The following is a 26,043-nucleotide window of genomic DNA, read 5'->3' on the forward strand; positions in this document are numbered from 1 at the left end:
TGTTTTTTCTTTCATATAGTTATCTCCCAACTTCGACGACCAATTGAGCTCAAATTTTCACAGGTTTTTATTTTATGCATATGTTGAGATACACCAAGTGAGTAGACTGGTCTGGACAGTTACCAATAGTGTCCAGTGTCTTTAAAATCATCACAGTCAAATTCCCTTGTGGTTCATTATTTGATATCTGAAATAACAAATTCCAGGTTGTATCGTAAACTTGGTTGTGATCCGTGGCTACACAGCAGTTAACAGTTGAATGGCTTCTGACTGGCACTCCCGAACAAAGATATTGACAAATTAGGGACATCATCAAAAAAGGACCAGCTTAGTTATAGTCAAATCCAGCTATAGTCAAGTATTCTTTGTTCAACCCCAACTCATTTACGATTTATCTGGTCAGTTTCAGGTCATATTTCGCCAATTCCCTTTAAGTGCAGGATTCCACAGAATGTACCTTTATAAAAACATATTGTTTTCTATTAAAGGGAAGATACACGTTTGGTAATTGTCAAAGACCAGTCTTCTCACTTGGTGTATCCCACCATAACCATAAAATAACAAGCCTGTGAAAATTTGGGCTCAATTGGTCATCAAAGTTGCGAGAAAATGATGAAAGAAAAAACACCCTTGTTGGACGAAATTGTGTGCTTTCAGATAAGAATAAAAGACTTCTAGCTAGAAGTCTTTTATTATTTGAGTGAAAAATGACCTCTTTCTCAAAAACAACGTTACTTCAGAGGGAGTCGTTTCCTACAATGTTTTATACTATCAACATCTCTCCAATGCTTGTTACCAAGTCAGTTTTTAAGCTAATATTTATTTTGAGTAATTACCAAACGTGTACCTTCCCTTGAAGGCCTTTCAAATAAATTACTGGATGACAATCCGAAGAGCCCTTAGCAGCAGGCATTGCCTGCCATTGGCTGTTATAAACCTTCACTCTCCGGTTGATTGGATGGCGTTGAAGCAGCAATGACCGAGTTATAATGTTCCCCAAGCCCATATGCATGCCGATGGTATCTGAAATAATATTATATCATATTAATATCATTACTGATGGATAAATATTGTTGATTTTTTATAAATTGAAAAAAGAATCCAAAATGTTGTCCCCTATGGAGAGCTGCCAACATTTGTATCAAGGAGATTTTGTGCAACAATCAGGGAGGTACAGTAGCCCTGGTGGTCTTACACTTTCGTATTGTACTACAGTGACGTCCTAGATATCAGGGTACATTTCTGGGGCGGAAAATTTTCAAAGCTTCATAACTCAAATCTTACCTGCAAGAATTTCACTAATTTCAACAGATTCACATTCCATGGCAGCATATATTTTTCTGCGGTGGGTTTTGAACGTCATAAATTCTTCACAAATCTGTCATTTTCATGAAATAATGCAGCTCCCAACGTTAAGGAATTCCCAATTTTGTTCGTACTCTCACAGTCGTGTGTACGCAAGACGCGCAAATCTTGCGTTGTGTTTGCGTGTTAACGCTGTGCATTCAAGATACGGTGACCAAGAATTCATGCGTCTTGCATCTTGCGTCTTGCACGCGAATGTATACGCGTACAGATGGCAGCAGACAGCACTGTGGGAGCTGCATTATTTCACGGAAATGACGGATTTGTGAGGAATATATGAGGACCAAAACCCACCGCAGAAAAATGTATGTTGCCATAGAATGTGAATCTGTTGAAATTAGTGGCTTGTTGCAGGTAAGATTTGAGTTAAGAAGCTTTGAAAATTTTCCGCCCCAGAAACGGGCCTTAGTAGATAGGACTCTGTATCTGTGTACAGAGGAAGAGTCCTATATAGGGCTAGGAGGTACAGTGTATTTAGAATTACATTAAACATAACAAAAAACAAGTTTCCATAATCAGGGAGATTTCATGTGTTTATTGGCCCAACAATATAACAACTGGCCTTGGGTCTATGGTCCAGTGTAAAATTCAAGCCCTGATATCTGAAAGCCACTCTCAATATACTTCTACAAGCAAACAGATTTAAAGTGTGGGGAAAGAGTAAAGGATAAAAACGCTAACTCACATCAGAACTAGAGGATCCTGTTGAAACTGCTCACCAATGTTAACGGCAGGACTGTCTGCTTGGATGACTTGAATAGGTATCTTAAAGATGCTAGTCATTGCACTCATCTACAAGACAAACAAATCAAATCAATATCACTCGAACAGCACCTCAGGTAAAGAAATAACGTTCTTGCAAGAACTTCCCACAAGAAACAGTTTAGGTTTCACATACTGTTGGCCAAATCCTGCTCTGTGAATTTATGAATTACTATATTTTACGAAAATGCACCTCAATTGTTTAAATTTCCTTAGTGTAAAGAAGACCAGTTGAGAATACTCGCCCAACTCAGAAGGCCGGATGGCGACTTCAAGGTGAGGGCATCACCCCAAATCAACTGCCACCAGGGACACGTTGACACCTACTCCTGGGGCTGAAACAGGGCTACCCCCTTCACAGTCCATCAGGATGTAGGCATGGATATCATCCACCAGGAGCCTGGCTGGTAGAGCAAAATTCACTACCTCCCCAACTTTTTACGAGGCAATTATGGAAGTGCCTTGCTCAAGAGCACAAGTGTCATGACCAGGATTGGAACCCACACTCTGCTGCTGACAACACCAGAGCTTGGGTCCGATGAACTACACCGCTTGGCCATGCCACACCACAACAGTTATATGCTGCATTTACCTACCTCAGGTTGTCCACCCCAGGCTGCTGTGGTTTCAATATCTCTGCAATAACTCTCATATTCATCTGTTAAGAAAAACAACCACAACACAGGTTAGTTTTACTGTATATAATAAATCTACATTTATATAGGATTAAAACAATCAAGCGGTTCCAAATGCCCTGTAATTCGAGAAATAATATGAGCTTTTACCTAATGTGTAAGGTTCATCTGAGTCGGCCTTTGATAAGAAATACAAGAAATCATCGATATGGGATCTCATGTAGTCTGCAACACGCTCCCTGATTTTCTGCATTGTCACCTGCAAGAAATTATAATTAAGAATAAATTTTTAAGAGTTGATAAGAATTCTACTTCCATTCAAATGAGTTTCTTGTCAGGAAAACAGAGGAGCAAATATACTTTAGAATACATTTTTTCTGAAAAAAAATTATTGACATATTAACTTGGAGACCACCAACAGAGGGCTAGATAGCTCAGTTGGTAGAGCACCGGCACATTAATACGAAAGTTGTTGGTTCAAATCCTGCTCCAGCTCTTTGTTCAACCCAAAATTAATTTCTTAAAATTTGTTTTCACAGAACTCAAATTTAACATCTATACAAATTCTACTCCCATTTCAAATATTGTGTTTGGAAATGGAGAAGCACAATGTAAGGCCACATAAAAAAAAATTGTTGATCGTCCTTTTTTTTTCTTCGGATGGGGGAGGGAGGGACGTTTTTTTTGTATAATTTATTGACAGTTTTGTTGACATGCCAAATATGAAATAAAGAAATCATCACAATCACTATAAAACAGAGGGTTTGTGTGTTTTTGATGTTTTCATAGTTTTGTCAAACACATTTAACTCCTAGATGACATTTTCTGTAAACTTTTTCAAACAACTAAGCACAGTGTAGCCCAAGTAAATGTTTGAAGAATTGTTCTTGCTTTGCCACCATGAATAAAAACCTTCTTTAAACATCTTTTCAAACCTGTACATTTTGAAAAACAACAATTTTTGATAAACAATTTTTTTTTATGTGGCCTAATAAAGATTGACAAGGAGACGAATAAAACAAACCTCTGTTCCACGCAGACCAAGCTGATGTTGCACTGCATTGTACAGACAATGTCCATCTGAAGAAATCTGAAGATAGATAAATATAAAATGGAAAAATAAAAATTTAAAAAGAAAATTCAAATTCGTTTTTGCCCACAGCAGGAATCGAACCCGAGTTCTAGAGGTGGAAGGCAAGGAAAGATAACACTTCACACTCACATTATGAACCCTGGTTTCAAAAGACTGGCCCGATCGGACATCATCAAGAGAAATAATTTTCTTGTACTTTTGAAGGTGCCCTCTCCTTCCGTCTCAACCCTGAATGTGATGGAAATATCATCCTTTACCTCCTTGACTTTTAATCCTCTGCTTGCCAAAACACTCTCAATCTTTTTCTCTTCTATTCTTCTTGAGCTGAACTCCAAATTTGCTGCGTCTTCAGCGCCACATTCTTCCCGTTGCTTCTCCTTGGCTGCCTTCTTATCCTAACGGTAAAATTAAGAGAACAGTCTAATAGGTTATTTAGAATTGGAATCCATCCAAACACTTACGACAAGTCATCCAAGGTTTAGAAATTTAAAATAATACTACTGACTTTTTAAAAGAATAGAGTTTTGAATAGACTGCTGCCATCTATAATAGAACAATAGGCCTATACAACAGAAATGCACATATTTATGCGTAAGAATGAGCAACTACCTTTTGCCCTCTGTGTAATGGCACCCTACATAATGAGACGCCATCGAATAATACGATATAAAGTGACTACTTACTCTTCTTTTCTGTGCTTTACTGACTCGTCCAGGCTGAGTATTCTCACTGTTCTCTAATGTTAAGTCATTTAGCTGCCCAGAGAGGCCATTATCCTAGAATCAAAATCAACAATCAAATGCTAAATACTCAAACCCAGGCATGTATGCTTTGTTTTTGAAAGGGCAAGGGCGCCAAGGCATTTATTCCTTGGTAAAGGGCACCCTATGGAGGAAATTGTAAATTTCTACTGGAGTATTTCAAGGGCACCAAGGCAATGACCAGGGGGCATGGAGGCAATCACCTCTGTTGCCTCCATGAAGTATCAGGCCTGCAAACCTCTTTTGAAGGATTTGTTATTTCATTAAATGTAGCAAATTTCTCCACAGTGGACCTTAACAAGTAGGGCTCTAATAAAAAATACACAAAATACAACATTTATATCACGCTTCATACAAAGTGTTTCTAAGCGCTTTACAAAAAAAAACCAATAGGAATAAACAGGTAAGTTTTCAATCTAGTTTTGAACGTGTTCACACCCTTCAAAGTGATGTACTCTGTGAGCTTCACTGTATTGAACGAAACTTGTTGTTTGTTTGTTTGTTTGTTTGTTTGTTTGTTTAGATGATCTTCCCGTCAAGGGAACTTGGCAAACTCCCACAAGGGGATATAAACACCAAGCTGGCAATAGCCAATCTCTCTCGTACAAACATTGGTTAAACGTCTATGATTATGGATTGCATAAATCAAGAAATTGAGACTCAGTAAGTAGAGGACAATACTTATTCTAGTCATTGTGAAATCAGTGGTTAGCTTGGTAGGATTCAAACCCACAAACTTGTGATTGCAAGTCCTGCAGTCTAACCACTAGACCACATTGACTAAACTTGACACATGCCTGTGTTGTATCCCCTTTGTCTACATCATCCTGGAGTGCATTTAGTTCTTTTTCTTGTCTCTCACTAAGGTCTGATTCTAGCTTGGCGATGTCTGCCGTTACTTCTTTCTTTTTCTTCTTATCTCCTTTCGGGATGGAACGTTTCAACGCTTGTATCTGAGCTGATCACGACAGAAGACAAAAATAATTTAGTTTAGTTTATAGTTCATGAGATACATTTTTGTCAGAATAAATTAATCATAGGTCAAAGGTTGATGGAGACTGTTGCTAAATCCTTATATTATTATCAAATGGTCAATCGCATATTTATTTAAGTCCAATAAGTTCAAATATCATTCTTAAACCTCACTTGGGCATGTTTGGCGTTGTTTCAATGTTCTGCTTTTGAACCGGTGGCAATTCAAGCAATGCCATTTTGAAAACTAAAATATGAATATGTTTCAGAATGAAAGTTTCTTAAACATGTAAGAAGTGCTGTATTACTATCAGACCACCACTTTTTTACTCAAGCAGGGTGAATAAATAAATCCAACTCCAATCCTGTAAAACAAATTAATTTTGGGGAAGTGTGTTGACCAGCCAGATTCAGCATCCTCACTACCAGTCTATTTGAATTCATTTTATACATAGAGTAAAGACAATATCACTGGCAATTTCTAAAAGAAATCAGTTTACATGTCCTGTACGAACGAAAAAGACTAGCTCAAAAGTAAAGGTAAAACTTTTGTAAACCAAAAAAACAATCAAAAATCGGTGTCGGCAATACACGTCTTTCCGCCTTCCAAATGTACCAACCATAACACTTGCAGATCAGTGCTCTTTTTCATCAATTTACCTCCTAAATATACTATTACACTCCCATAACTTCACATATTGCTTTTAGGTTGTAAACAATCATTATTCTAGAAGTGTTACCTTGTAATTCTTTCTTTTCCTTTCGATGTGTTAGCAGAAGTCTTTCTTCAGCGCTACTCCCGTCTTCTGCCATTGTTGATATACCAATACATAACGTGTAGTTGGTGTCACTCCTAAAGTTTTATGTAAAAATCATACCTTATCCAAATACAACACAAGTAAATCACACACAGATAGTTGAATGGAACTATTTAACAAAAATTAGAGTGGAAATAAACATCTTTTTAAAATAAAGAATTTAATTGTGCAAGGAAACTTCAACTACTTGTAAATAAATAATTCAGGTCAAAGGTCATTTAAATCCCATCACACACATGCACTACTGCAACATCAGAAAAGCACAGTCATAATTTAGAGGCGACTCCCTGCAAACAGCCGAATCAAAATGGTTTGTATTTGCCGTTTTTAATTGTCACAATATATTCTATTTTATTTAACATCAAGTTTCAGATATACACCGTGGTGTCTTGAAATGTAAATCATGTTAAAGGCAGTGGACACTATTGTAGTATTGGTAAATGTCAAAGACTAGCCTTCACAGTTGGTGTATCTCAACCATATGCATAAAATAACAAACCTGTGAAAATTTGAGCTCAATCGGTCATCGAACTTGCGAGATAATAATGAAAGAAAATAACACCCATGTCACACGTAGTTGTGTGCGTTTAGATGGTTGATTTCGAGACCTCAAGTTGGATCTCGAAATCAAATTCGTGGAAAATTACTTCTTTCTCGAAAACTATGGCACTTCAGAGGGAGCCGTTTCTCACAATGTTTTATACCATCATTGATCAACCTCTCCCCATTACTCGTCACCAAGAACGGTTTTATGCTAACAATTATTTTGAGTAACTACCAATAGTGTCCACTGCCTTTAAATGACTACATGGTTGTAACTTGTAGGCTTGTTCTTCCGATTGAATTATAATAGACCAAGACAGAGGAAGGGAACCTTTTGAGAACAAACTTGTAAAATAAAGCCCATTGTTAAATAATAGTGCTAAACTGGGGCGCTGTACTCGGGTTTGTTTGAGAAAAGAACCGGAGTACAGCCCCCAGTTACTAAGTCTACACGAACACGGGTCCAATTATTTGAACAGAATTACTCTACTGGGTGCACTATACCACCTGTGAAAATTTGAGCTCAATCGGTCATCGAACTTGCGAGATAATAATGAAAGAAAATAACACCCATGTCACACGTAGTTGTGTGCGTTTAGATGGTTGATTTCGAGACCTCAAGTTGGATCTCGAAATCAAATTCGTGGAAAATTACTTCTTTCTCGAAAACTATGGCACTTCAGAGGGAGCCGTTTCTCACAATGTTTTATACCATCATTGATCAACCTCTCCCCATTACTCGTCACCAAGAACGGTTTTATGCTAACAATTATTTTGAGTAACTACCAATAGTGTCCACTGCCTTTAAATGACTACATGGTTGTAACTTGTAGGCTTGTTCTTCCGATTGAATTATAATAGACCAAGACAGAGGAAGGGAACCTTTTGAGAACAAACTTGTAAAATAAAGCCCATTGTTAAATAATAGTGCTAAACTGGGGCGCTGTACTCGGGTTTGTTTGAGAAAAGAACCGGAGTACAGCCCCCAGTTACTAAGTCTACACGAACACAGGGTCCAATTTATTTGAACAGAATTTACTCTACTGGGTGCACTATACCGCTTGCTAAAAAGTAAACAACAATTAACAGATAATTATCAAATATATTGTAAGGTTTAAAAAACTAGACTTGGTCAGTTGACAGTTGGTATAAATTGTTTCAAATCAGTCAGGACACTGTTTTTTTCACATCTGATTATGAATAGTCACAATAATAACAAATCTTCTGAGATTAATCTACGATTCTTTTTAATCAAACCTCATTTATTTGTCATTTCAGCATGGTCGACTCAAAGTGAAGACAACCGCTGAACAGCAGGAGGCCAAGAGAAAAGAACGAGAGAAGAAACTCAAAGTGTACTCGGGAGCTACTCAGAGAATCATTCAGAAAGTAATTAATAATCAATAATAACTTCTTGTTCCTACATGACACCTATTAAATACTAAAATACAATTCTTTTTTGGTATATTTGATGATGAGATCATGGGATATTATTAAGGCCGTCATCATGGTGACGTCCTTGCGCGTGCTGCGCAGGCATTGCTCGGTGGCTAATATTTGTTTATCATCTGTACGTTTCTATTGTTCGGCATTTTGGACTTTCGATATGGAGCTTCAAACGGGCGGAGGTATACTAAGTATACACAAGTATCATGACAGGGATTCGAACCCACACTCTGCTGCTGACAACCCCAGTGCTTGGGTCCGGTGAACTAGACCGCTCAGCCACGACACGCAACAATAATCTGATTTGTACTTTTGTTTTGTTTTATTATTGCCAGAGAAAGAATGGAGAGTTTGACGAAGAGGCCTTAGAGTTCACCAACCAACTCCTCTCAGCAAATCCAGATTACTATTCCCTCTGGAACTACAGAAGAGAAATATTCCTGGAGCTTACAAAGACTAGGTTTGTTAACGACCCAGTAACTGGGGCGCTGCTCTCCTTTAACAATTTTGTTGACGTCTGTGGTTCGTACAAGCACTCCAGATATTAACATAACTTTTTTTAAAGGCATACAGTGCCCAAGTTACTGGGTCTATGTTTTCTCCTACTGTGTAGTTTTGTCAATAATTAGGTAAACTGATTCTGTAAGGAATTTCTGGTGACAGAAAACATGTGAATAATCTCTTTTTGAGTAATGTGGTTTTGAGAAGAATTCAAAAATCAGGTTAGTTTGGTCTATGAGTAGTAATATAGCCATAAAGTCCACAGATCATACATGTGTCAATGTTTAAAAAAAACATACAGTAACTTGTGTAAATCTGTTTTGAGTGGTTTGGCTCTTAAAAGAACCAGTGGTTTACAACTCAATGTTTTGATCAGTATGCTTTGCTTGTCTTCAGGAGGATGCTGGATGCTGCTTAAGTACTGCCTTGGAGAGCAACAGAGTCCAGAATCCTCTGGAGACAATCAGAGCTTACTGATCGAAACGTTGAGCAGTCAACTATCTGTTCTTCTCAGAACCAACACTACTCAAAAGAGATTTAAACATGGTGCTACCGCAAACCCCATCTAATTACACTCCTCACCATGCAAAGTTTAAAATCCTACTTAGTAATTTAGGACTTGTTTAATTGTTTTGTAACAGTATGCCATTAACAGACTGACTCAAGTCTTTGTCAAATCATCTTGAATAAAGCTCAACTAGCCTCTTACATAGGAAGTTTTTTTACATGTTTTACTAACTATTTTCCCCAGTCCTTCTGAGGATCTTCAGAGCAGATACAGTAAGGAGCTGAGTTTTCTTGAATCTTGCCTGATGGTCAACCCAAAGTCTTATGGTGCATGGCATCATCGTTGCTGGGTTATGGAACACATGCCGGAACCAGACTGGAGTAGAGAAGTCTCATTGTGCAATAAGTACTTGGAATATGACGAGAGGAATTGTGAGTCACATATTCTTCATTCAGAAATGAAAACAACCGCAATTATTATGTCCAAATCTAAAATATAGGCAAAATATAAGTCAGTATTTAATCTTGACGTTGCCAATCGTATCTGACGTCTCTGGATGACTGAATAGAACTTTGATTCAGTTTGAATCTTATTTGAAAAAGCTGTCTGCAATATTGGTCTGTTTGTTTGTTGTTTGTTTATTTGTTTGTTTGTTTGTTTAGATGATCTTCCCGTCAAGGGAACTCGGCAAACTCCCACAAGGAGACATAAACACCAAATTGGCAAAGGCCAATCTCTCTGATATAAACATTGTTTAACGTCTATGATAATGAATTGCACAAATCCAGAAATTGTTAAGTTCAACCACAAGACAACAATACTTATTCTAGCCGTTGTGAAATCTGTAAAATCAAACATACAACCTTGTGATTGCAAGTCCTGCAGTCTAACCACTGGACCACACTTTAGTGAGACAATGTTGCCATTTTTAAGTAGTGTATAATACAGTAATCTGTCAAACTTGACTGATTTCTTGGTCTTTTAGTTCATTGTTGGGATTACCGCCGATTTGTTACAACTAAAGCTAAGATTGAACCCGCTGAGGAACTCAAGTTCTCCACAGCCAAGATATCAACTAACTTCTCAAACTACTCCTCGTGGCATTATCGGAGTAAACTTCTTCCGTTACTGTATCCTGATCCTGAGAATAAAGGACGGATCAAAGAGGAAATCCTGCTGCAAGGTACGAGACAAACTTTGAATAAAACTCAATCACAGTGCTAGTCCAAATTGCCCATTGTTTTGTTGTACGTGTTTCATTTTCACTTGTTATTTACTCTTCTTGCTTTTTGTTGGTGCCAGTTTCACATTAATTTTTGTTCTTGCTGCACAGGAGGCAACTAAGGGGGTCAAGTGAATTTGAGTTGTGCCAACTGGTCAGGGCTGGATAAGAAAAAGACAAGAAAGAATTTCATCAACTGTCAAACTTGTTTTTTTTTAAACATTTATGCCAAATAAATTTCACACAGTGGCTTAGAAAAGTACAGAACTCCAGGAGTGCTTTGAGTCGCAGGCAGTGCTAACTCTAACCCTAACACTAACCCTACTGACACCCTTGCAAGCTAGATCCACAGAGCTGCATTGGTTATGCAATCCATGACCAGCACCAAGACAATGGTCTTCTTCTTTTTAACTGTCTCTTTCTTGCTTTTGTGGTTTCTTCAGAATATGAACTGGTCCAGAATGCCTTCTTCACTGACCCCAACGACCAGAGTGGTTGGTTCTACCATAGGTGGCTCCTTGGAAGAGGTCAGTAACAAGGTCAAAGGTCAACATTGAAAAGATGAATTGGTGCCTTTGTTTTTTACATTTTGTGTTAAAACCAAATTGTTTTGTAAAATGGAATAATTTTAGTATATATCAGACATCAGAGAATTGTCTTCCTTAAAATATTTGTAGATTTGTTTTTTAAATGGTGAGAAAACTGATTAACATTTTGGGAATGTGTTTGATGTTAAATCTTGGAAGGATGACATTTCTTCTGAGTTCATTTCATTCTTTTTACCAGCATCTTGGCCTTACATTGTATGAAAAACATACAAAATATAGTTCTAATAATACTTATAATGATTGTTGAAAAATTGCTTTCCATGTCACATAGACATCACAAAGTGTTGTTCCATAAAAATCCAGAAGTTAATAAGTTAATAAAAATATAGATACATTTATTTATTTTTTGATGAATTCCTTGTTTTTACTGACAGCTGACAAACCTCAGGAGATCCAGCTACTCTACGTTTTCAGAAACCCAGCTCGGATAATTGCAGTCTTTGCTCAACCCATTAATCTTGCTGAGAATTCTTCAGAGATATCTGTGACTATTGACGGAGAGAAGAGTCTTGGTGCTTGGAGGAACTCAAAAGGAACAAAGGACCATGCCTTAGTTTGGGTATCCTTGTATTAAGAAGCAATGAGGCAGTGTTGTTGATGCGAGTCGTGACTTGGACTCAAGTGGGATTCGAGTCACCAATTTCATTTACTTGCGACTTGACTTAACTTGGCTTCGGGCAAAATTACTTGTGACTTGACTTGACTTGTGCAAAAATCACTCAACAATAATAATTTTGATTTTACGACAGTGCAGTTATTGTTTAGAATAAATCTGGGAAGTCTAGTCTTCGGCGTTGATGCCAACTATCCCTATGTTTATGAGTGCTCAGGGATATGCAGATGTACGGGTGCACCTGCCTATTGATATCTTTGAGCAGGATTTTGTTGTATAAGTTTGTCACAACATCGTTGGATCGGGCTTAGGGCGACATTATGTGACTTGACTTGACTTGCAAAACTTCAACTCCTGATTTGACTCCTGAAAACTTGACTTGTGACTTGACTTGAGCAAAAGTTACTGGTGACTTGACTTGACTTCGGAAAAAAATGACTTGGTTACAGCACTGCAATGAGGAAAACATTGGAATTATGTAAAATGTCGTTTTGATCAATTCTAATTTATTATCAATTAATTGGTGGCAATGTGAGCTGAGTATTATACTTTCCTGAGTTAGAATAATTTGTTTAGATACATGAAGTGAATGCTAATGTGTTGACAGCCTCCCATGATGTGTGTTTATCAATGGAAGACACTAATGTCGGAAGACAATGCAGGATGTCTGAAGGTAAGTATTGCTTTATTCGATGTTTCGATGTGCAATCATATAAAGGGATGGTATACCTTTGGTTTTTACAACCGTTTGATTGTTCTACTCCTATATAAGTCGATATACATGTATACAACATAACTAACATTGGAAAATTTCATTTCAAAAGGTGGAAGCGTGTTTTAGATATTGCCAAAAAAAAATTGAGTAGTTTAGTCCATGCAGGAAGAACAACTGTGTAATTGGAACACAATCTGAGAAATGTTTCATGCTGAAAAAAAGTTTTCAGATTGAAATATTTTTTTAATCTCTCTCTCCCACTTTACTTAGGAGGGAATTGTTTCTAAAAGTTATAATAACTGAAGTGCTTCTTATCAAGTCAGTTTAATACAGGTCATACATTTTAAGACTCATTACCAAAGGTATACCCTCCCTTAATCTTTTTTTATCCAAACCACAATGCTTCAAAGTGAAATGTTTCTTGTCAAAAGCTGTCGAACTAACCAAGTAAGTTTTTTATTGTCTTTAATTTTTAGGAGTGTTTAACGCGCGTATCCTTTCACTTTTAAGTTGGTTCCTAATATCTTGACTTTGATGTTGATTTCCAGATGAGACTGAGTCCTGGAGTAGGGACACAACGGATGCTATGGGCCTCTTCTCTGCACAGCTAAGTGTAGAGAAGTCTGGGGTCCTGACCCAGGAACTAGAGTCATGCCAACAACTACAGGAGTTGGAACCTGATAATAAATGTAAGGATTTGAAGTTTTGCATGGTGGTAGTACAATTAGTTGAGGTTTGTGATAGCACCGTCTTTCCTGCTTAAGAGGATCGGAGCATACTGATTGAAATGTCGAGTTGTCAACCACCGGTTCATTATAGAACCAACACCACTCAAAAGAGATTTACACATGTTGCTACCTTGCAACCTCACCTCAAAAATGTATGGTGATACTTCATTGAAGTAAATGGATCTAAATAATTACTACCACTTAAATTCAGGTCCCTTTCTAACCCTCCAGATCCACCCCCCATACAAATACAAACCCCCTTGAAGATTATGCATTGAAGTTAATCATGTCAAATAGGCACTTTGTTCATCGAGTAAAGTGGGGCAGTGGGGTTGGCGAAGTGGTATCTTTCCTCACCTTCGACCCCTAGGACCCTGGTTCAAATCCCACAAGGGGCAATATGTGGATTGGGTTTTCAGTCCCTACCTGACTGCATAATTCTCTGGGTTTTCCTCCCACATTTAAAACTGAAACCTCTCCTTTGTCATTTCTGCATTCAGTTTTTGGCTCGGTTAAAAGATTAAGTTCACTTTCCTTGGTCCTCGGATTCACAACCAGAAGAAATGAAATGAAAGCTTCAGCCCATCTAAGAAGATCTTAATCTTAGGCCAATCTAAAGATGACATGATGATGTCGACTTGACTCATTAAACTAACGAGACATCATTATCTCCCCTCCATCATCGTTCTAGGGTGTCTCCTGACCATCATTCTGCTCATGAGGGCGGTAGATCCTCTGCGATATGAAGAGGAGACTCTACGCTACTTCCAGACACTACTCAAGACGGACCCCTGTAGGGCGGGGTACTTCAAGGACCTTAGAAGCAAGTTTGTCATCGAGAATGAAATCACTAGAAACATGCAAACTGGTAGCAGGGAACTGGATTTATCAGATAAGGTATTTATTTTCAAGATTGGGAAATTCTGTTAAAGGGAAAGTAAACGTTTGGCAATCGCTCTTAAAATTAATGGCAGTTAAAAAATGTGGTTAAAAGCGTACAGCAGCTTTAGATAGTATTAAGAATTTTGAGATACATTTCACTTTGAAGTAATGTGGTTATGAAAAACAATATTAGTTTTTATCCCCCTATTCCCATTCGGGATTATTCTTCCTGCTTGGACATATTTACTCCAGATTTTGGGCGATATCTTAAAAACCTGACCACCTATAATTATATCTTCATTTTTGTAAGATTAAAACAATCACCGGTTCCAAATACCTCAGGTATACTTTGCCTTTAACCAAAGTTTTTTTAACAAGTTTAAAACAAAATTGTAGATTCAGCTTTTTAATCTTGGATTGTTTCAGGAAATCTTTGGCAGTATTAATTTAATGAAATTTAGAGGCAGACACCAAATCAAATGAGCACATAAGCAACATGTTAGAACTTCACAGCATATCCTTGTGATCAAATTTTTTCTACTGTAATTTTATTCAAAATAACCAAACTTCTAATTTCATCTTCCTACAGCACCTTACCAGTTTATGCCACACAGAGCTAATGGTGCTAATGACCCAGGTCAACTTATCATCCAATCAGCTTTCATCTCTCAAAGGTTGCCATGCATTGCAGTGTACTCGCACCTTATTGGCCGACAACAACACACTGGAAGATCTGACAGACCTTCAATATTTGCCCGACTTGGAAACGTTATCAGTAAAGAACAATTGTATCCTTTTAATGATTTATCTCAAACAGGGGAGTGTTTTTGTTAAGATAACCAATAACCATTTGGGTTGATTTGCCATTTAAGTAGGGTTTAAAACTTTGCATGGCGGTAGCATAATCAGGTGATGTTTGCGGTGAATCTCTTTTGAATAATGTTGGTTATGAAAGGAATCGTTCGTTTCAACTCAACGTTACGATCAGTATGCTCTGATCGTCTTCAGGAGAATGTTGGACTCTTTGCGCACTACCGAGCCAAGCCCCTACAAGGCAGTACTTAAGCAGCATCCAGCAACAGAGTCCAGCATCCTCCTGAAGACGATCAAAGCATATACTGATCAAAACATTGAGTTGTCAACCACCGGTTCTTTTTAGAACCAACACCAATCAAAAGAGATTTACACATGGTGGTACTGAAAACCCCACCTGGTTGCCTTTCATGCCAATATCAAAACAGGTATTGATTACAGCTGCGAAAACACACAATGTTTCATTGTGTAAAGGTAAAACCAAAATGACATCCTTTCTCCCTAATGCAAATATACACAACTATGGTTTTGTTCGCGGTACGTAGATTGCAGGATTCAAACACAGTTTAGACATCTGCTCAAGAATGCTGGGGTGGGTTCGAATCTAATCGAGTCGAATGGGGACTTTTGAGTCTTACACATTTTGCAGTTTGCTATAGAAGGGTTTGGGATTGTAAGGGTTAATAATAACTTGTAATGAACCGATTATTTCCCTTAACTTGTTGTATCAGCTATCAAGACAGTACAGAATCTCCAAGCATTACAGTCCTGTGCGAGACTACAGAGTTTAGACGTGAGCTCCAACCCTATATGTGACATTCCAGAACTCAAAACCAGAGTGAAAGAATGTCTTCCAAAGCTTGTTTTACTAAACGGAGAAACCATTTGAAAAGTTATATATGTGCCGGTTTTCACCTGTTCACTTTATGAACAATAGTTTGAAAACAACTGATGTAGCAGTGATATTCAATAGACCTTATGCACATGTCGTCATTTCAGTAGGGCGCCCTCACCCAGAGGTCAAAAGGAGACTGTTCATTGGCCAATACTGTGCGCCGCGCGTACAAATCTGTGCATCTCGATTGTTTCGTCACCGTTTTTCCTTTAAGATGGTGGCTGGATGACGGCAATGCATAAGGTCTATTAGCAATCACTGTGTCAATGATGAAGACAAATTGCTTGAGTTTGTTAAATACAAGATCACTGCTCACCTTTGTCCATTGATCAAACGAAAGAAGAGAAGATCTGAAAAGAGTCACTCAATATTTATCTGTTAGTCATTTGGTGTCTTTAAAGTAAAAAGTTAACCTGTGGTTGTGCACTTATTATCAAATAGCGTCATCTTCTCTTAAATGATTGCAGACAAAAACCCAACATATCCAGACAGTTTACTCTGCTTTTTTTTTAATACAAAAACATTACTTCCAAAGAAGTGATACAATCAAAATGTTAACAACAAATACAAAATATAATCGCATGTTGCAATTCATGCCTGTGATTTTACAACTATTGATTTCAATTACTTCGATAATAGGACCTCTTAACAGTAATAACAACAACTGAAACAAATGTTGCTACAAAATCATGTCACTAGACCCCAATATCTTAAAGCTGTTAAGCAAAAAAAAAATGCTCAGCAAACTTTGTTGCTTAGCGAAAAAAGAAGGGGGTAGCAGTCACAACAATGTCAACTAAATGGAATGTTGGCTGGTAACATGTTTCTGCCAAGCAAAGTTTGTCTGTGCTTAGCAAGTTTTTGTGCTTCCATGGTTTATACAAATATGTCCATAATATATTTGAAGGATTAGATTTGAGAAAAGCAAATCATGTTTGGCAATTTCTAACGCTGTGAATGAACTATTTAGGTTAACAACCTGGTGTACAAAAATATAGAATTATTATTTGACAGTACATTTTGGTGTGTCGTAAGAAATTATTCCATGTTAAATATAACAAGTGTAAAATGAAATTGATAAACAAAGTTGTTTGTTTTACTTCACAAACCAAAAGAATAAGTAATTGTTTTAAAATAACCAATGCTATGAAACTTTCTTTAAAAGATGGCCAGAGCATATTATTCCAAACATCATTTTTTTTTCAAAAATCACCACTAAAAAGGTTGCAGGTTCGAATCCCAACAAGCTAACCGCTGATTTCACAATGACTGGAATATGTATTGTCATCTAACTACTGAATCACAATTTCTTGATTTGTGAAACTCATAATCATACCAATAAAGCATTGTTTGTATGTATGAGAGAAATTGGCTGTAGCCAATCCCCTTGTGGCAATGTGAAATATCAATGTTTAACATTACTTTTTTTTATTAAAAGCATTTAATGTTTGTTTTTTTTGTCAATCTATGTAATAAACACAATTACTACATGTATATGACTGACCTTTCCTAATCATCCAAGTCCCAATTCTTTGTTTTACTGAAGTGTATGACACATTTGCTGTGGTGCCCTGTTGTAAAGTTCCAATAAAAATTGACATTTTCCTCACAGAGGTGCACCTTACCAATTTGAGCTCAATTGGTCGTCGAAGTTGCGAGATATAAACGAAATAAAAAAATCACCATGATCACACAAAGTTGTGTGCTTTCAGATGCTTGATTTTGAGACCTCAATTTCTAAATCTGAGGTCTCGAAATCAAATTCATGGAAAATTACTGCTTTCTCGAAAAACTAAGTTACTTCAGAGAGAGCCGTTTCTCACAATGTTTGATACCATCAACCTCTCCCCATTACTCGTTACCAAGTAAGGTTTTATGCTAATAATTATTTTGAGTAACTACCAATAGTGTCCACTGCCTTTAAGAGCAAAGTGCAAGGCCTGACACTGACTTACTTTTTTTTAGAACAAGACCCACATCTAATAAAAGTTACTCCAACATTATTGTACGTTTACTCTTATCAATGCAGACAAATCTTAACAGTAAACCTACAACTAATACCTGCTGAACAAATGAAGAAACTACTAAAAAATATATTTTACAAAAATAAACTTAGTCAAAGGATTTACATACTTACAAAGCCAAGAAAATTCAATGTCTTCAATAACTTTTAATTGCACTTTCTTTTTGCAAGAGGTGGGAAAAATTGCTTAACAAAGTAATTATTTAAATAATATTTGGCTGGCTGAGGGCTTTAAGCTGGAGGCTTTTTATCTTAGATTCTAGTCATCCCTTAATTGTCTACTAGTTGAGACTTCATAGTTATTTTACTTGACTGTCATCAATCTTCATCATGGAGAAGCCATTTTACATTTCTGGCATTCAAACCAACATAACCTAGCCTCACTACCATGGGCAGCGTGCCGTATCGATGCCTCACGTCACTAACATAGGGATGGACTAAGAAAACAAACACTGATTTGGCTCCCACAAGTGTCTAATTTGCGTGCTTGTTTGTTCAAAACTTTCAAGCGCTTGTAAGACGCTCAGTATGTACGTGTGAAAATGCAAGTATTTTGATGTGGTTCACTTTCAAATGCATCATGATTTTAGAAGGTCACCCTAAACTATCACAAGACATACAATGTATCACAAGATCCAATAAGAATGAGAGAAGACCAGTTGCTCTTTGACTTGATGCGTCTATTGCGTATGACCATACTTAAACCGGCGCATAGAGTGGATCGGCCACAGGCTTAAATAAATCTAGCACACTTCAATGAACCAATTCCAGGGGTTACGAGTGAGCAAGGCATGCTGTGAAAAAATGGCCAGCGAGATTGAACACCCCAGGGAACGAGGTTGAATAATAGTCAGGTCCCTTGGAGCGGGTTACTGCCATCAATGTTTACGGAGTGGAGGGGATCGGCACCGTATTGAGGAGGAGGCTGATGTGGTTTGGTCATGTGGAGAGAAAGGAGGATGCCAACTGGGCCATCGTAATTATGGGTGGGCCCACACCTGTTGTCCGACCATGCAAGACATCCGCCCCACTGATTGAGAAGATCAAGGAGCGCCGGTTGCGCCTTGCTGGTCACTGTCTATGGCAACCAGAGCTACCAGCCAATAAAGTCATCGTGTGGGAGCACACTCAAGACAGGCGTGGTCCCGAAAGACCCACCAAGATCATGCTCAAGACCCTGATTGAAGATGCAGGAGTAAGCAACAAGGAGGAGCTAATCAGCTGTATGCAGGATAGAGTTGTGTGGTGTGTCATACATCGAGCAAGACTCAAACTTGCGGCAACGTGACAACTTGGGTCGACTGAGTGAGTGAGTGAGTGAGTGTCTAGATACCAGACTCAATCAACCTTCCCCAAGCAAGAGCCAATGAGTAACAAGATTCTCGCTCATTTGATGCCTGAAGAATTATGACAGACAAGATGTCATTGTTACAAGGTAGATGTTCCAAATGTCAACCAAACCACCATCAAACTACCAATCTCTCATTTATTTATCAACATGGGAATCTACCAGCGCCATCTTGAATTGTATCACAGCATCTTTTCTTTTGAGAAATTCTGAACTTGCAGTTAGTGAGCAACCCCGTTTTCAACTTTTTTCCTGAGTTTCGGAACAAAAGTATCACTTAAGACAGAAGTTCTGATCCAGCAGAATGCTACTTTGAACCAAACTCTTTTCACATTTGGAAGTAAATTCAATTCAAACAGCATTACTTGTTTAGAGATTTTGCTTGAGCTATCCTGTGCTAACTTCAAATGCATGCAAGGCAAACAAAGTTTGCACCGTCCAAAAATTGGCACACTGCTAATTAAACAAAAAATCAAATATAAAAGATTGCGCTCGAAAGAACACTCATTTGTGCATTTTTTTAAATCTCATTTTTGGGGGAAAGAGGCCAAAGGCCGGAATGCATCACCAATACTGAACTTTATCAACTAAGCAATGTCACACCAGCATCAATAACACACAAGCAATGACTAAAGCTGATCGAACGCGCAACTAGGCATGACACTCCTATCTCAATACTCCTGAACAAGAAGACCCTACCTACAGAACCCTATCGTAGAGGTGGAGCACTTATGAGCAACTACCAACAGCAAAAAAAAAAGAGTTTCAAGATCGCCTTGACGTCACATACACCAGGCTTCTTATGAGGGTACAGAACATCTCATGGCGTGAGCACAAGACCACAGAACAGATCTACGGCGATTTCCACCAATCTCGACTACTGTTGCTCAACGCAGAGTCCCCTTCGCAGGTCACTGCTTTCATGCTAAAGACAAGGTCATTCCTGACGTGTTATTTTGGAAACTGCCGTGCCCTAATAGAGGACCTCGACCACTCAACTACATCGACGTGATCGGTAGAGTCACGGAGGCTGAAATCGTGGACCTTCCAAACTTGATGAGGGCTATAAAACACCGTCGGCGTGACGTTAGGCATGGAATCTCGGTTGCGACCGCTAAATGATGATGATGGTATTGGAACAAAGCAACTTCACCCAGCCACTCAACATGCTGGAAACGAACATCTAACAAAACAAACAAAGTAGCCACTGAGCAACGCCTGTGCGCCGTACAATGATGGCGGGGGTTTGCCGAATTCCCTTGGCACAAAGATCACCGAAACAAACAAATGTTCCACATTCCTAGAAATGATTTGGAAATTTCATCAACAGACAAACCAAAGTGTAGTCCTGAATAGTTGTGGTCAAGTCAGAATATGTTCATTTAGTGACAGAATTAAACTTCAATTAGTGTTCACTTTCAATGAACTGCATAAATAAAAACTTTATTTTTTTACTTTCAACGAGAGAAAAGAGGCACTCCTTCAAAGGTCACTTTCTTCCTGCTCCTAAAATGTAAACCGAAAAATATCCATAAAAATCCAGAACAAGGCATCAGAAGTTCGACCAAACTAAACATTAAGTAGTATCGGAAAACAAAGAAAAAGTGACAGAGCGGGACTTAAACCTGTTTCCTCCAGATTAACTTGCCAGTGCTCTACGTACTGAGCTATCTAGGCCTATGTTAGCGGTCTCCCTGTTTGTCAGTATCTTTGATCGGGATGCCAGTCAAAAGCCATACAACCTGTAACTGCCATATAGCTAGGGATCACACCCAAGTTCTCGATACATTGCAAGCGGCAGCACAGGGATCACAATAAGTCTTTGTTCTACCCAAAGCTATTTAAAACTTGCCAAATCAGTTTCCCTTGTGGTTTATTACTTGATAAACTAAACTTAAAGACATGGACACTATTGAAAACTGTTAAAGACCAGTCTTCCCACTTGATGTGTCTCAAAATATGCATAAAATAACAAACCTGTGAAAATTTGAGCTCAATTGGTCATCGAAGTTGCAAGATAATAATGAAAGACAAAAAAACCATGTCACACAAAGTTGTGTGCTCTCAGATGCTTGATTTCAAGACCTCAAAATCTAATTCTGAGGTCTCGAAATCAAATTCGTGGAAATTTACTTCTTTCTCGAAAACTACATTACTTCAGAGGGAGCCGTTTCCATAATGTTTTATACTATCAACCTCTACCCATTACTCGTTACCAAGTAAGGTTTTATGCTAATAATTAATTTGAGTAATCACCAATAGTGTCCACCGCCTTTAAAGAAATAATTTAAACACTTGTGCAGCTTGTCCAAAAGAAAAAAAGGTTTGCAACAATAAGGTTGTAACTTCAACCCTTCTGTATTGTTGATTCTATTCTTTATAAAAAAATGTAATGAGCTGTTGCAAACTGCCTCCCAACCAAAAGGACCTAGTTAGTGGCCTTACGTTTCTCATTGCGATGATGACTGAATGCGACTCAGAGGGTCATGATTCTCATCGCTAGCGTAACCAAACTCAGCTCCATCCTCAGAGCTATCCAGACGTTCAAACTTTAAAACGTCAGACATTTCTCAAAGCCATTATAAAGTATGGTGGACACACCCATAACACTGAGTTCTTATTGTGCTTTATAATACCCGATGGTCGACTTGAAGTGCTAAGTATTTTTCATGCAAGGTATGTGGATCCAACATGTTTACAAAGTGCTGTACTATGGCAATACTATGGCACTAGTATCCACCGCTGCCACCAAAACAAAACAGTGCACTTCTATAGTGTCAACTAGGTGGCTACCGCATCTCAAAAAGGCTAACTGTGATGCCTCACTGCGATGATGACTGAATTTGACTCAGAGGGTCATGATTCTCATCGCTAGCGTAACCAAACTCAGCTCCTTCCTCAGAGCTATCCAGACGTTCAAACTTTAAAACGTCAGACATTTCTCAAAGCCATTATAAAGTATGGTGGACACACCCATAACACTGAGTTCTTATTGTGCTTTATAATACCCGATGGTCGACTTGAAGTGCTAAGTATTTTTCATGCAAGGTATGTGGATCCAACATGTTTACAAAGTGCTGTACTATGGCAATACTATGGCACTAGTATCCACCGCTGCCACCAAAACAAAACAGTGCACTTCTATAGTGTCAACTAGGTGGCTACCGCATCTCAAAAAGGCTAACTGTGATGCCTCACTGCGATGATGACTGAATTTGACTCAGAGGGTCATGATTCTCATCGCTAGCGTAACCAAACTCAGCTCCTTCCTCAGAGCTATCCAGACGTTCAAACTTTAAAACGTCAGACATTTCTCAAAGCCATTATAAAGTATGGTGGACACACCCATAACACCGAGTTCTTATTGTGCTTTATCATACCCGATGGGCCTCTTAAAGCGCTCAGTATTTTTCATGCAAGGTATGTGGATCCAACACGTTTACAAAGTGCTGTACTATGGCAATACTATGGCACTAGTATCCCACCGCTGCCACCAAAACAAGACAGTACACTTCTATAGTGTCAGCTAGGTGGCTACCACATCTCAAAAAGGCTAACTGTAATGCCTCACTGCGATGATGACTGAATTTGACTCAGAGGGTCATTATTCTCATCGCTAGCATAACTAAACTCAGCTCCTTCCTCTGAGCTATCCAGAAGTTCATACTCAGAATTGGAACTTTCTGATGTATCCAGCTCTGGAACTGAAGCAATTGGGATTTTATTGCTTGGAGTTTTCTTCATCTTTGGCTTGATGGCTGCAAAGTAAACAGACGGAGGAGTAAAATTAAGCGTTAAAATATAAATCAAGAAATCATAAGTTCTTATATAGCGCTTTCTCACACCAGATGGTCATATCAAAGAGCTCAGAATTGTTTCCTTGCAAGGTATGCATGAGGAGCTATTTTCTTAAGTATGAGACTTATTTCATGTAATAGTTTACAAGGTGCTGTGTGCTTTTATTTTCGATAAGTGCACTGGGTTCTTTTACGTGCATTACACAACACACAGAACCAATTAATGGCTTTACTTTCCATCCGAAGGACGCAGCAAAATGTGTCTCGTTTAAGGACACAAGTGTCACACCCGGGACTCGAACCCACACTCTGGAGATCAGAAACTACAGAGTTTGAGTCAAGTGTTCTTATCCGCCCGGCCACGACACACCTTACATACTGAAGAAAGTCAGTTGGTAAAACACAACCGTTACTACGCTCCTTTTTTTATGTATTTTGTTTCTACGTGTGTGGTATGTATTGAAAGAGATACTTACGATGTGAAGTCTTCTTCTTGATCCCAAAACGAGCTTCAACCTCATCGTCTGAATCAGATTCCTCGTTCCATCGTTCGAAATCCACACCAATGTAAGGCAACTAGGAACAAACAAAAAAACACATCTTAATTCAACTTCTGGCTGTTATAGACACAGGTTAATATTAGCTCTTTGAAATTGGACCCTGTATTGTTTGAAGAAGCGACTCAAAAAAAGAGACTAATCTCAACTTACCTTGCTCTTGTTGGCAGCCAATCTGGACCATTTGGACCCGACGCTCTCTTTGTACAACGTGATTAACACTTCACTGCCTGAGGGGACAGCTGTATGGTCTGGCGCCCTCACACGACCATAAAGGTTCAACTTAAACTCGTACATAGTTGCATCTACGAGAGTACTAAAAAAGACAACACATGAAGGTGTTAGGATTTTGAATATTTAGTATTTACAAATAAAAGTACATTAATTCTGTTCTTCCTGTTGGAGAGAAGTAAGTTATTGAGTTAACATCTCATTTGCAGCACATAACTGTTTAAAACATTTATAAAAAAACGTTCATCTGGATTGTTGATAATCCAGAACATCTATAACCAAAATAGTCCAGACCACGCCTATCTTTAATAGTTCTTATATACAAACAAAAAATATAAAAAATTATATTATTTATTTATTTATTTATATTGCGCCCATTCCATAAAATACACACAAGCGCATATCAAAATAATAAAGAAACAATTAATAAACAACAATAGTAAAAAATAATCAGGAAACAATGAAATAAACAACAACAACAACATTAAAATGACAATGATTACAACAGCAAAAATCACAAAATGAACACAACAAATTGTTTCAAAGTTAGGAAATACTACAATCCATAAATGATATACACAAGACCCTTACAAAACTTCTCGTACAATTAATGTTAAAAAGGCATGTATCTCAATTAACAATAACCGTATCATTGTGTTTTACATGACCACAACGTAAGGATACAAAAGGCAGTTGAGCATTGGACTTGGTAACCAGTCTAAAGAAGCTCCTTGCTTAGGAGTGAAACAGAGGCCCTTTTCAAAACCCACTTTCGGCTTTGGAGTCGGTTTCAGGCTCCGTCCTCTCGTCTGAAACCCTGAGCGTGTATGCGCAGCATGCACTATTGCCACAAAACAACCGCGGGGCCAAGCTAGCCTGAGCCGAATCCAAAGCCGAAGCCGTGGTTTCGAAAAGGGCCATAACTACAATAACAAGTAAGTAAAGTTGTTCTGTTTTTTTGTATTCGTAAAAAACAAACATCGTGCTCCATGTCTGAACTTTTGGTGTGTATTTCATTACCTGAAACTAATGCTTGTTGATGTCAGTTTGATGTCATAAGTCTGGACTCCTCTGAGCTGTACACTGAGGACGACCGAGTTTGAACGTTGGGACCATAGCACCTTAGGATGGAGTCTGGAAGATAAACACACAAATTTGTAGAGCAATAAGTCGGCTGTGGTGCCCCTACGACCTTCAACAAGGTTATTGGATTAAATACAAGTACAAGTACAAAATTCTACAAAACAAAGTTGATGTTAATGTATATTTGGTTTGCGGTAACACCATATGTGTATCTACTTGCCAGGTAGAGTTTGTTCTTAGAGAACTGTCTTGCTTTTATATTACCAGGGTGGATGGTATAGAAAATAGACTGGACTACTACTTTAGCTTATAGGATCATAATTAACTGTACTGCAGCGGAGTCAGTTCTGAATTGGTCTCAACGTTTCTAATAGTTAAAAAGCAGGACAGTTCTTTTCAGAACTGAGAAGTCTCCCGAATCTCTGATTATCTACTCCGCGGCAGTAGAATAAAGCAAGACAGTTCTCTAAGAACAAACTCTACCTGGCAAGTAGATACACACATGGTGTTACTGCAAACCAAATATACATTGATACCTCGCCATGCAATGCCTCAAATCCTATAAAGTTGATGATCTTACCTCGGCAGAGCACTTTCTGGCACATATTCCAATGGAGGCATATCGTTCAAATCCTCCTCAATCACAGGCTCCTCCCCCTCTTTAATCTCATGAATATCAATGACTTTTGTCTGATACTCAACTGTTGATTGGCCTATTCCACCAGATGGCGGATTTGATTGGCTGCTGAAGAAGCTGAAGTCTGCTTGGACGTCGGTGGTCATGTGTTTCTTTGTGTAGTTGATGAGGCGGACGTGGAGTGTGCTTAGCAATTGGTGTGTGCTTTGTGAATGACTCATGCACATCAACTGACTGCAGAGAAATAAAATAGCAAATTTACGTCATACATTTTGATAACCATAACTATTTCTTATATAATACTTGTTAGTGATATTTTGTATGTGGAAGAAGTAAAGACCGTTTTTTTTTTCACCAGGATGACTCAAAAATTCTGAATTCAGATAAAAGTCTTGACATTTCTCATCCCTGTAATTTTAAGAATGAAATAATAGTTATGTATAAAGCATATAACAAGGAGAGACGGGGGAAATCTTAAAGCAGTGCA

General features: G+C 38.2%; 3 protein-coding genes across 3 annotated transcripts in view; 1 reads left to right on the plus strand and 2 right to left on the minus strand.

Annotated features, from left to right (window-relative positions):
- Nucleotides 1–780: 780 nt before the first annotated feature.
- LOC117289324 (deubiquitinase OTUD6B-like) lies at nt 781–6,401 on the minus strand. Its single transcript, XM_033770399.1, has 9 exons — nt 6,329–6,401; nt 5,414–5,574; nt 4,539–4,631; nt 4,113–4,250; nt 3,787–3,852; nt 2,913–3,021; nt 2,724–2,785; nt 2,051–2,157; nt 781–1,023 (listed from the first exon to the last, which is right to left on the minus strand). The coding sequence occupies exons 1-9, from the start codon at nt 6,399–6,401 to the stop codon at nt 930–932; spliced, it is 903 nt and encodes a 300-aa protein (XP_033626290.1). The 3' UTR covers nt 781–929.
- A 236-nt stretch (nt 6,402–6,637) lies between these two features.
- Nucleotides 6,638–16,023, plus strand: LOC117289325 (geranylgeranyl transferase type-2 subunit alpha-like). The gene is made up of 12 exons (XM_033770400.1): nt 6,638–6,716; nt 8,228–8,338; nt 8,731–8,855; nt 9,648–9,835; nt 10,390–10,587; nt 11,070–11,153; nt 11,609–11,793; nt 12,424–12,520; nt 13,111–13,251; nt 13,982–14,187; nt 14,762–14,960; nt 15,717–16,023. Exons 1-12 carry the CDS (start codon nt 6,714–6,716, stop codon nt 15,872–15,874), a joined length of 1,695 nt encoding a protein of 564 aa, XP_033626291.1. The 5' UTR covers nt 6,638–6,713; the 3' UTR covers nt 15,875–16,023.
- A 5,682-nt stretch (nt 16,024–21,705) lies between these two features.
- Nucleotides 21,706–26,043, minus strand: part of LOC117289469 — a 38,648-nt gene continuing 34,310 nt past the window's right edge. Inside the window, exons 43-47 of the mRNA XM_033770607.1 lie at nt 25,500–25,790; nt 24,857–24,970; nt 23,759–23,921; nt 23,525–23,624; nt 21,706–23,009 (exon numbers count right to left, since the gene is read on the minus strand). Of these exons, the coding sequence (XP_033626498.1) occupies nt 22,819–23,009; nt 23,525–23,624; nt 23,759–23,921; nt 24,857–24,970; nt 25,500–25,790 (859 nt within the window). The 3' untranslated portion in view covers nt 21,706–22,818. The remainder of the gene's footprint in view (nt 23,010–23,524; nt 23,625–23,758; nt 23,922–24,856; nt 24,971–25,499; nt 25,791–26,043) is intronic.

This window comes from Asterias rubens, chromosome 4, assembly GCF_902459465.1.
Source record: "Asterias rubens chromosome 4, eAstRub1.3, whole genome shotgun sequence".
In the NCBI taxonomy this organism is placed as follows: Eukaryota; Metazoa; Echinodermata; class Asteroidea; order Forcipulatida; family Asteriidae; genus Asterias; species Asterias rubens.

Excerpts from the sequence above, each read along its gene's own strand:
- LOC117289325 (XM_033770400.1), top strand. Across the intron at positions 8,339-8,730 it reads CTCAGAGAATCATTCAGAAA|AGAAAGAATGGAGAGTTTGA; the intron begins GTAATTAATAAT and ends TATTATTGCCAG. Across the intron at positions 10,588-11,069 it reads AGAGGAAATCCTGCTGCAAG|AATATGAACTGGTCCAGAAT; the intron begins GTACGAGACAAA and ends TGGTTTCTTCAG.
- LOC117289324 (XM_033770399.1), bottom strand. The coding sequence starts at position 6,401 with ATGGCAGAAGACGGGAGTAGCGCTGAAGAAAGACTTCTGCTAACACAT. Across the intron at positions 4,251-4,538 it reads GTAAAGCACAGAAAAGAAGA|GATAAGAAGGCAGCCAAGGA; the intron begins GTAAGTAGTCAC and ends TTTTACCGTTAG. Across the intron at positions 3,853-4,112 it reads GAGGATTAAAAGTCAAGGAG|ATTTCTTCAGATGGACATTG; the intron begins GTAAAGGATGAT and ends ATCTATCTTCAG.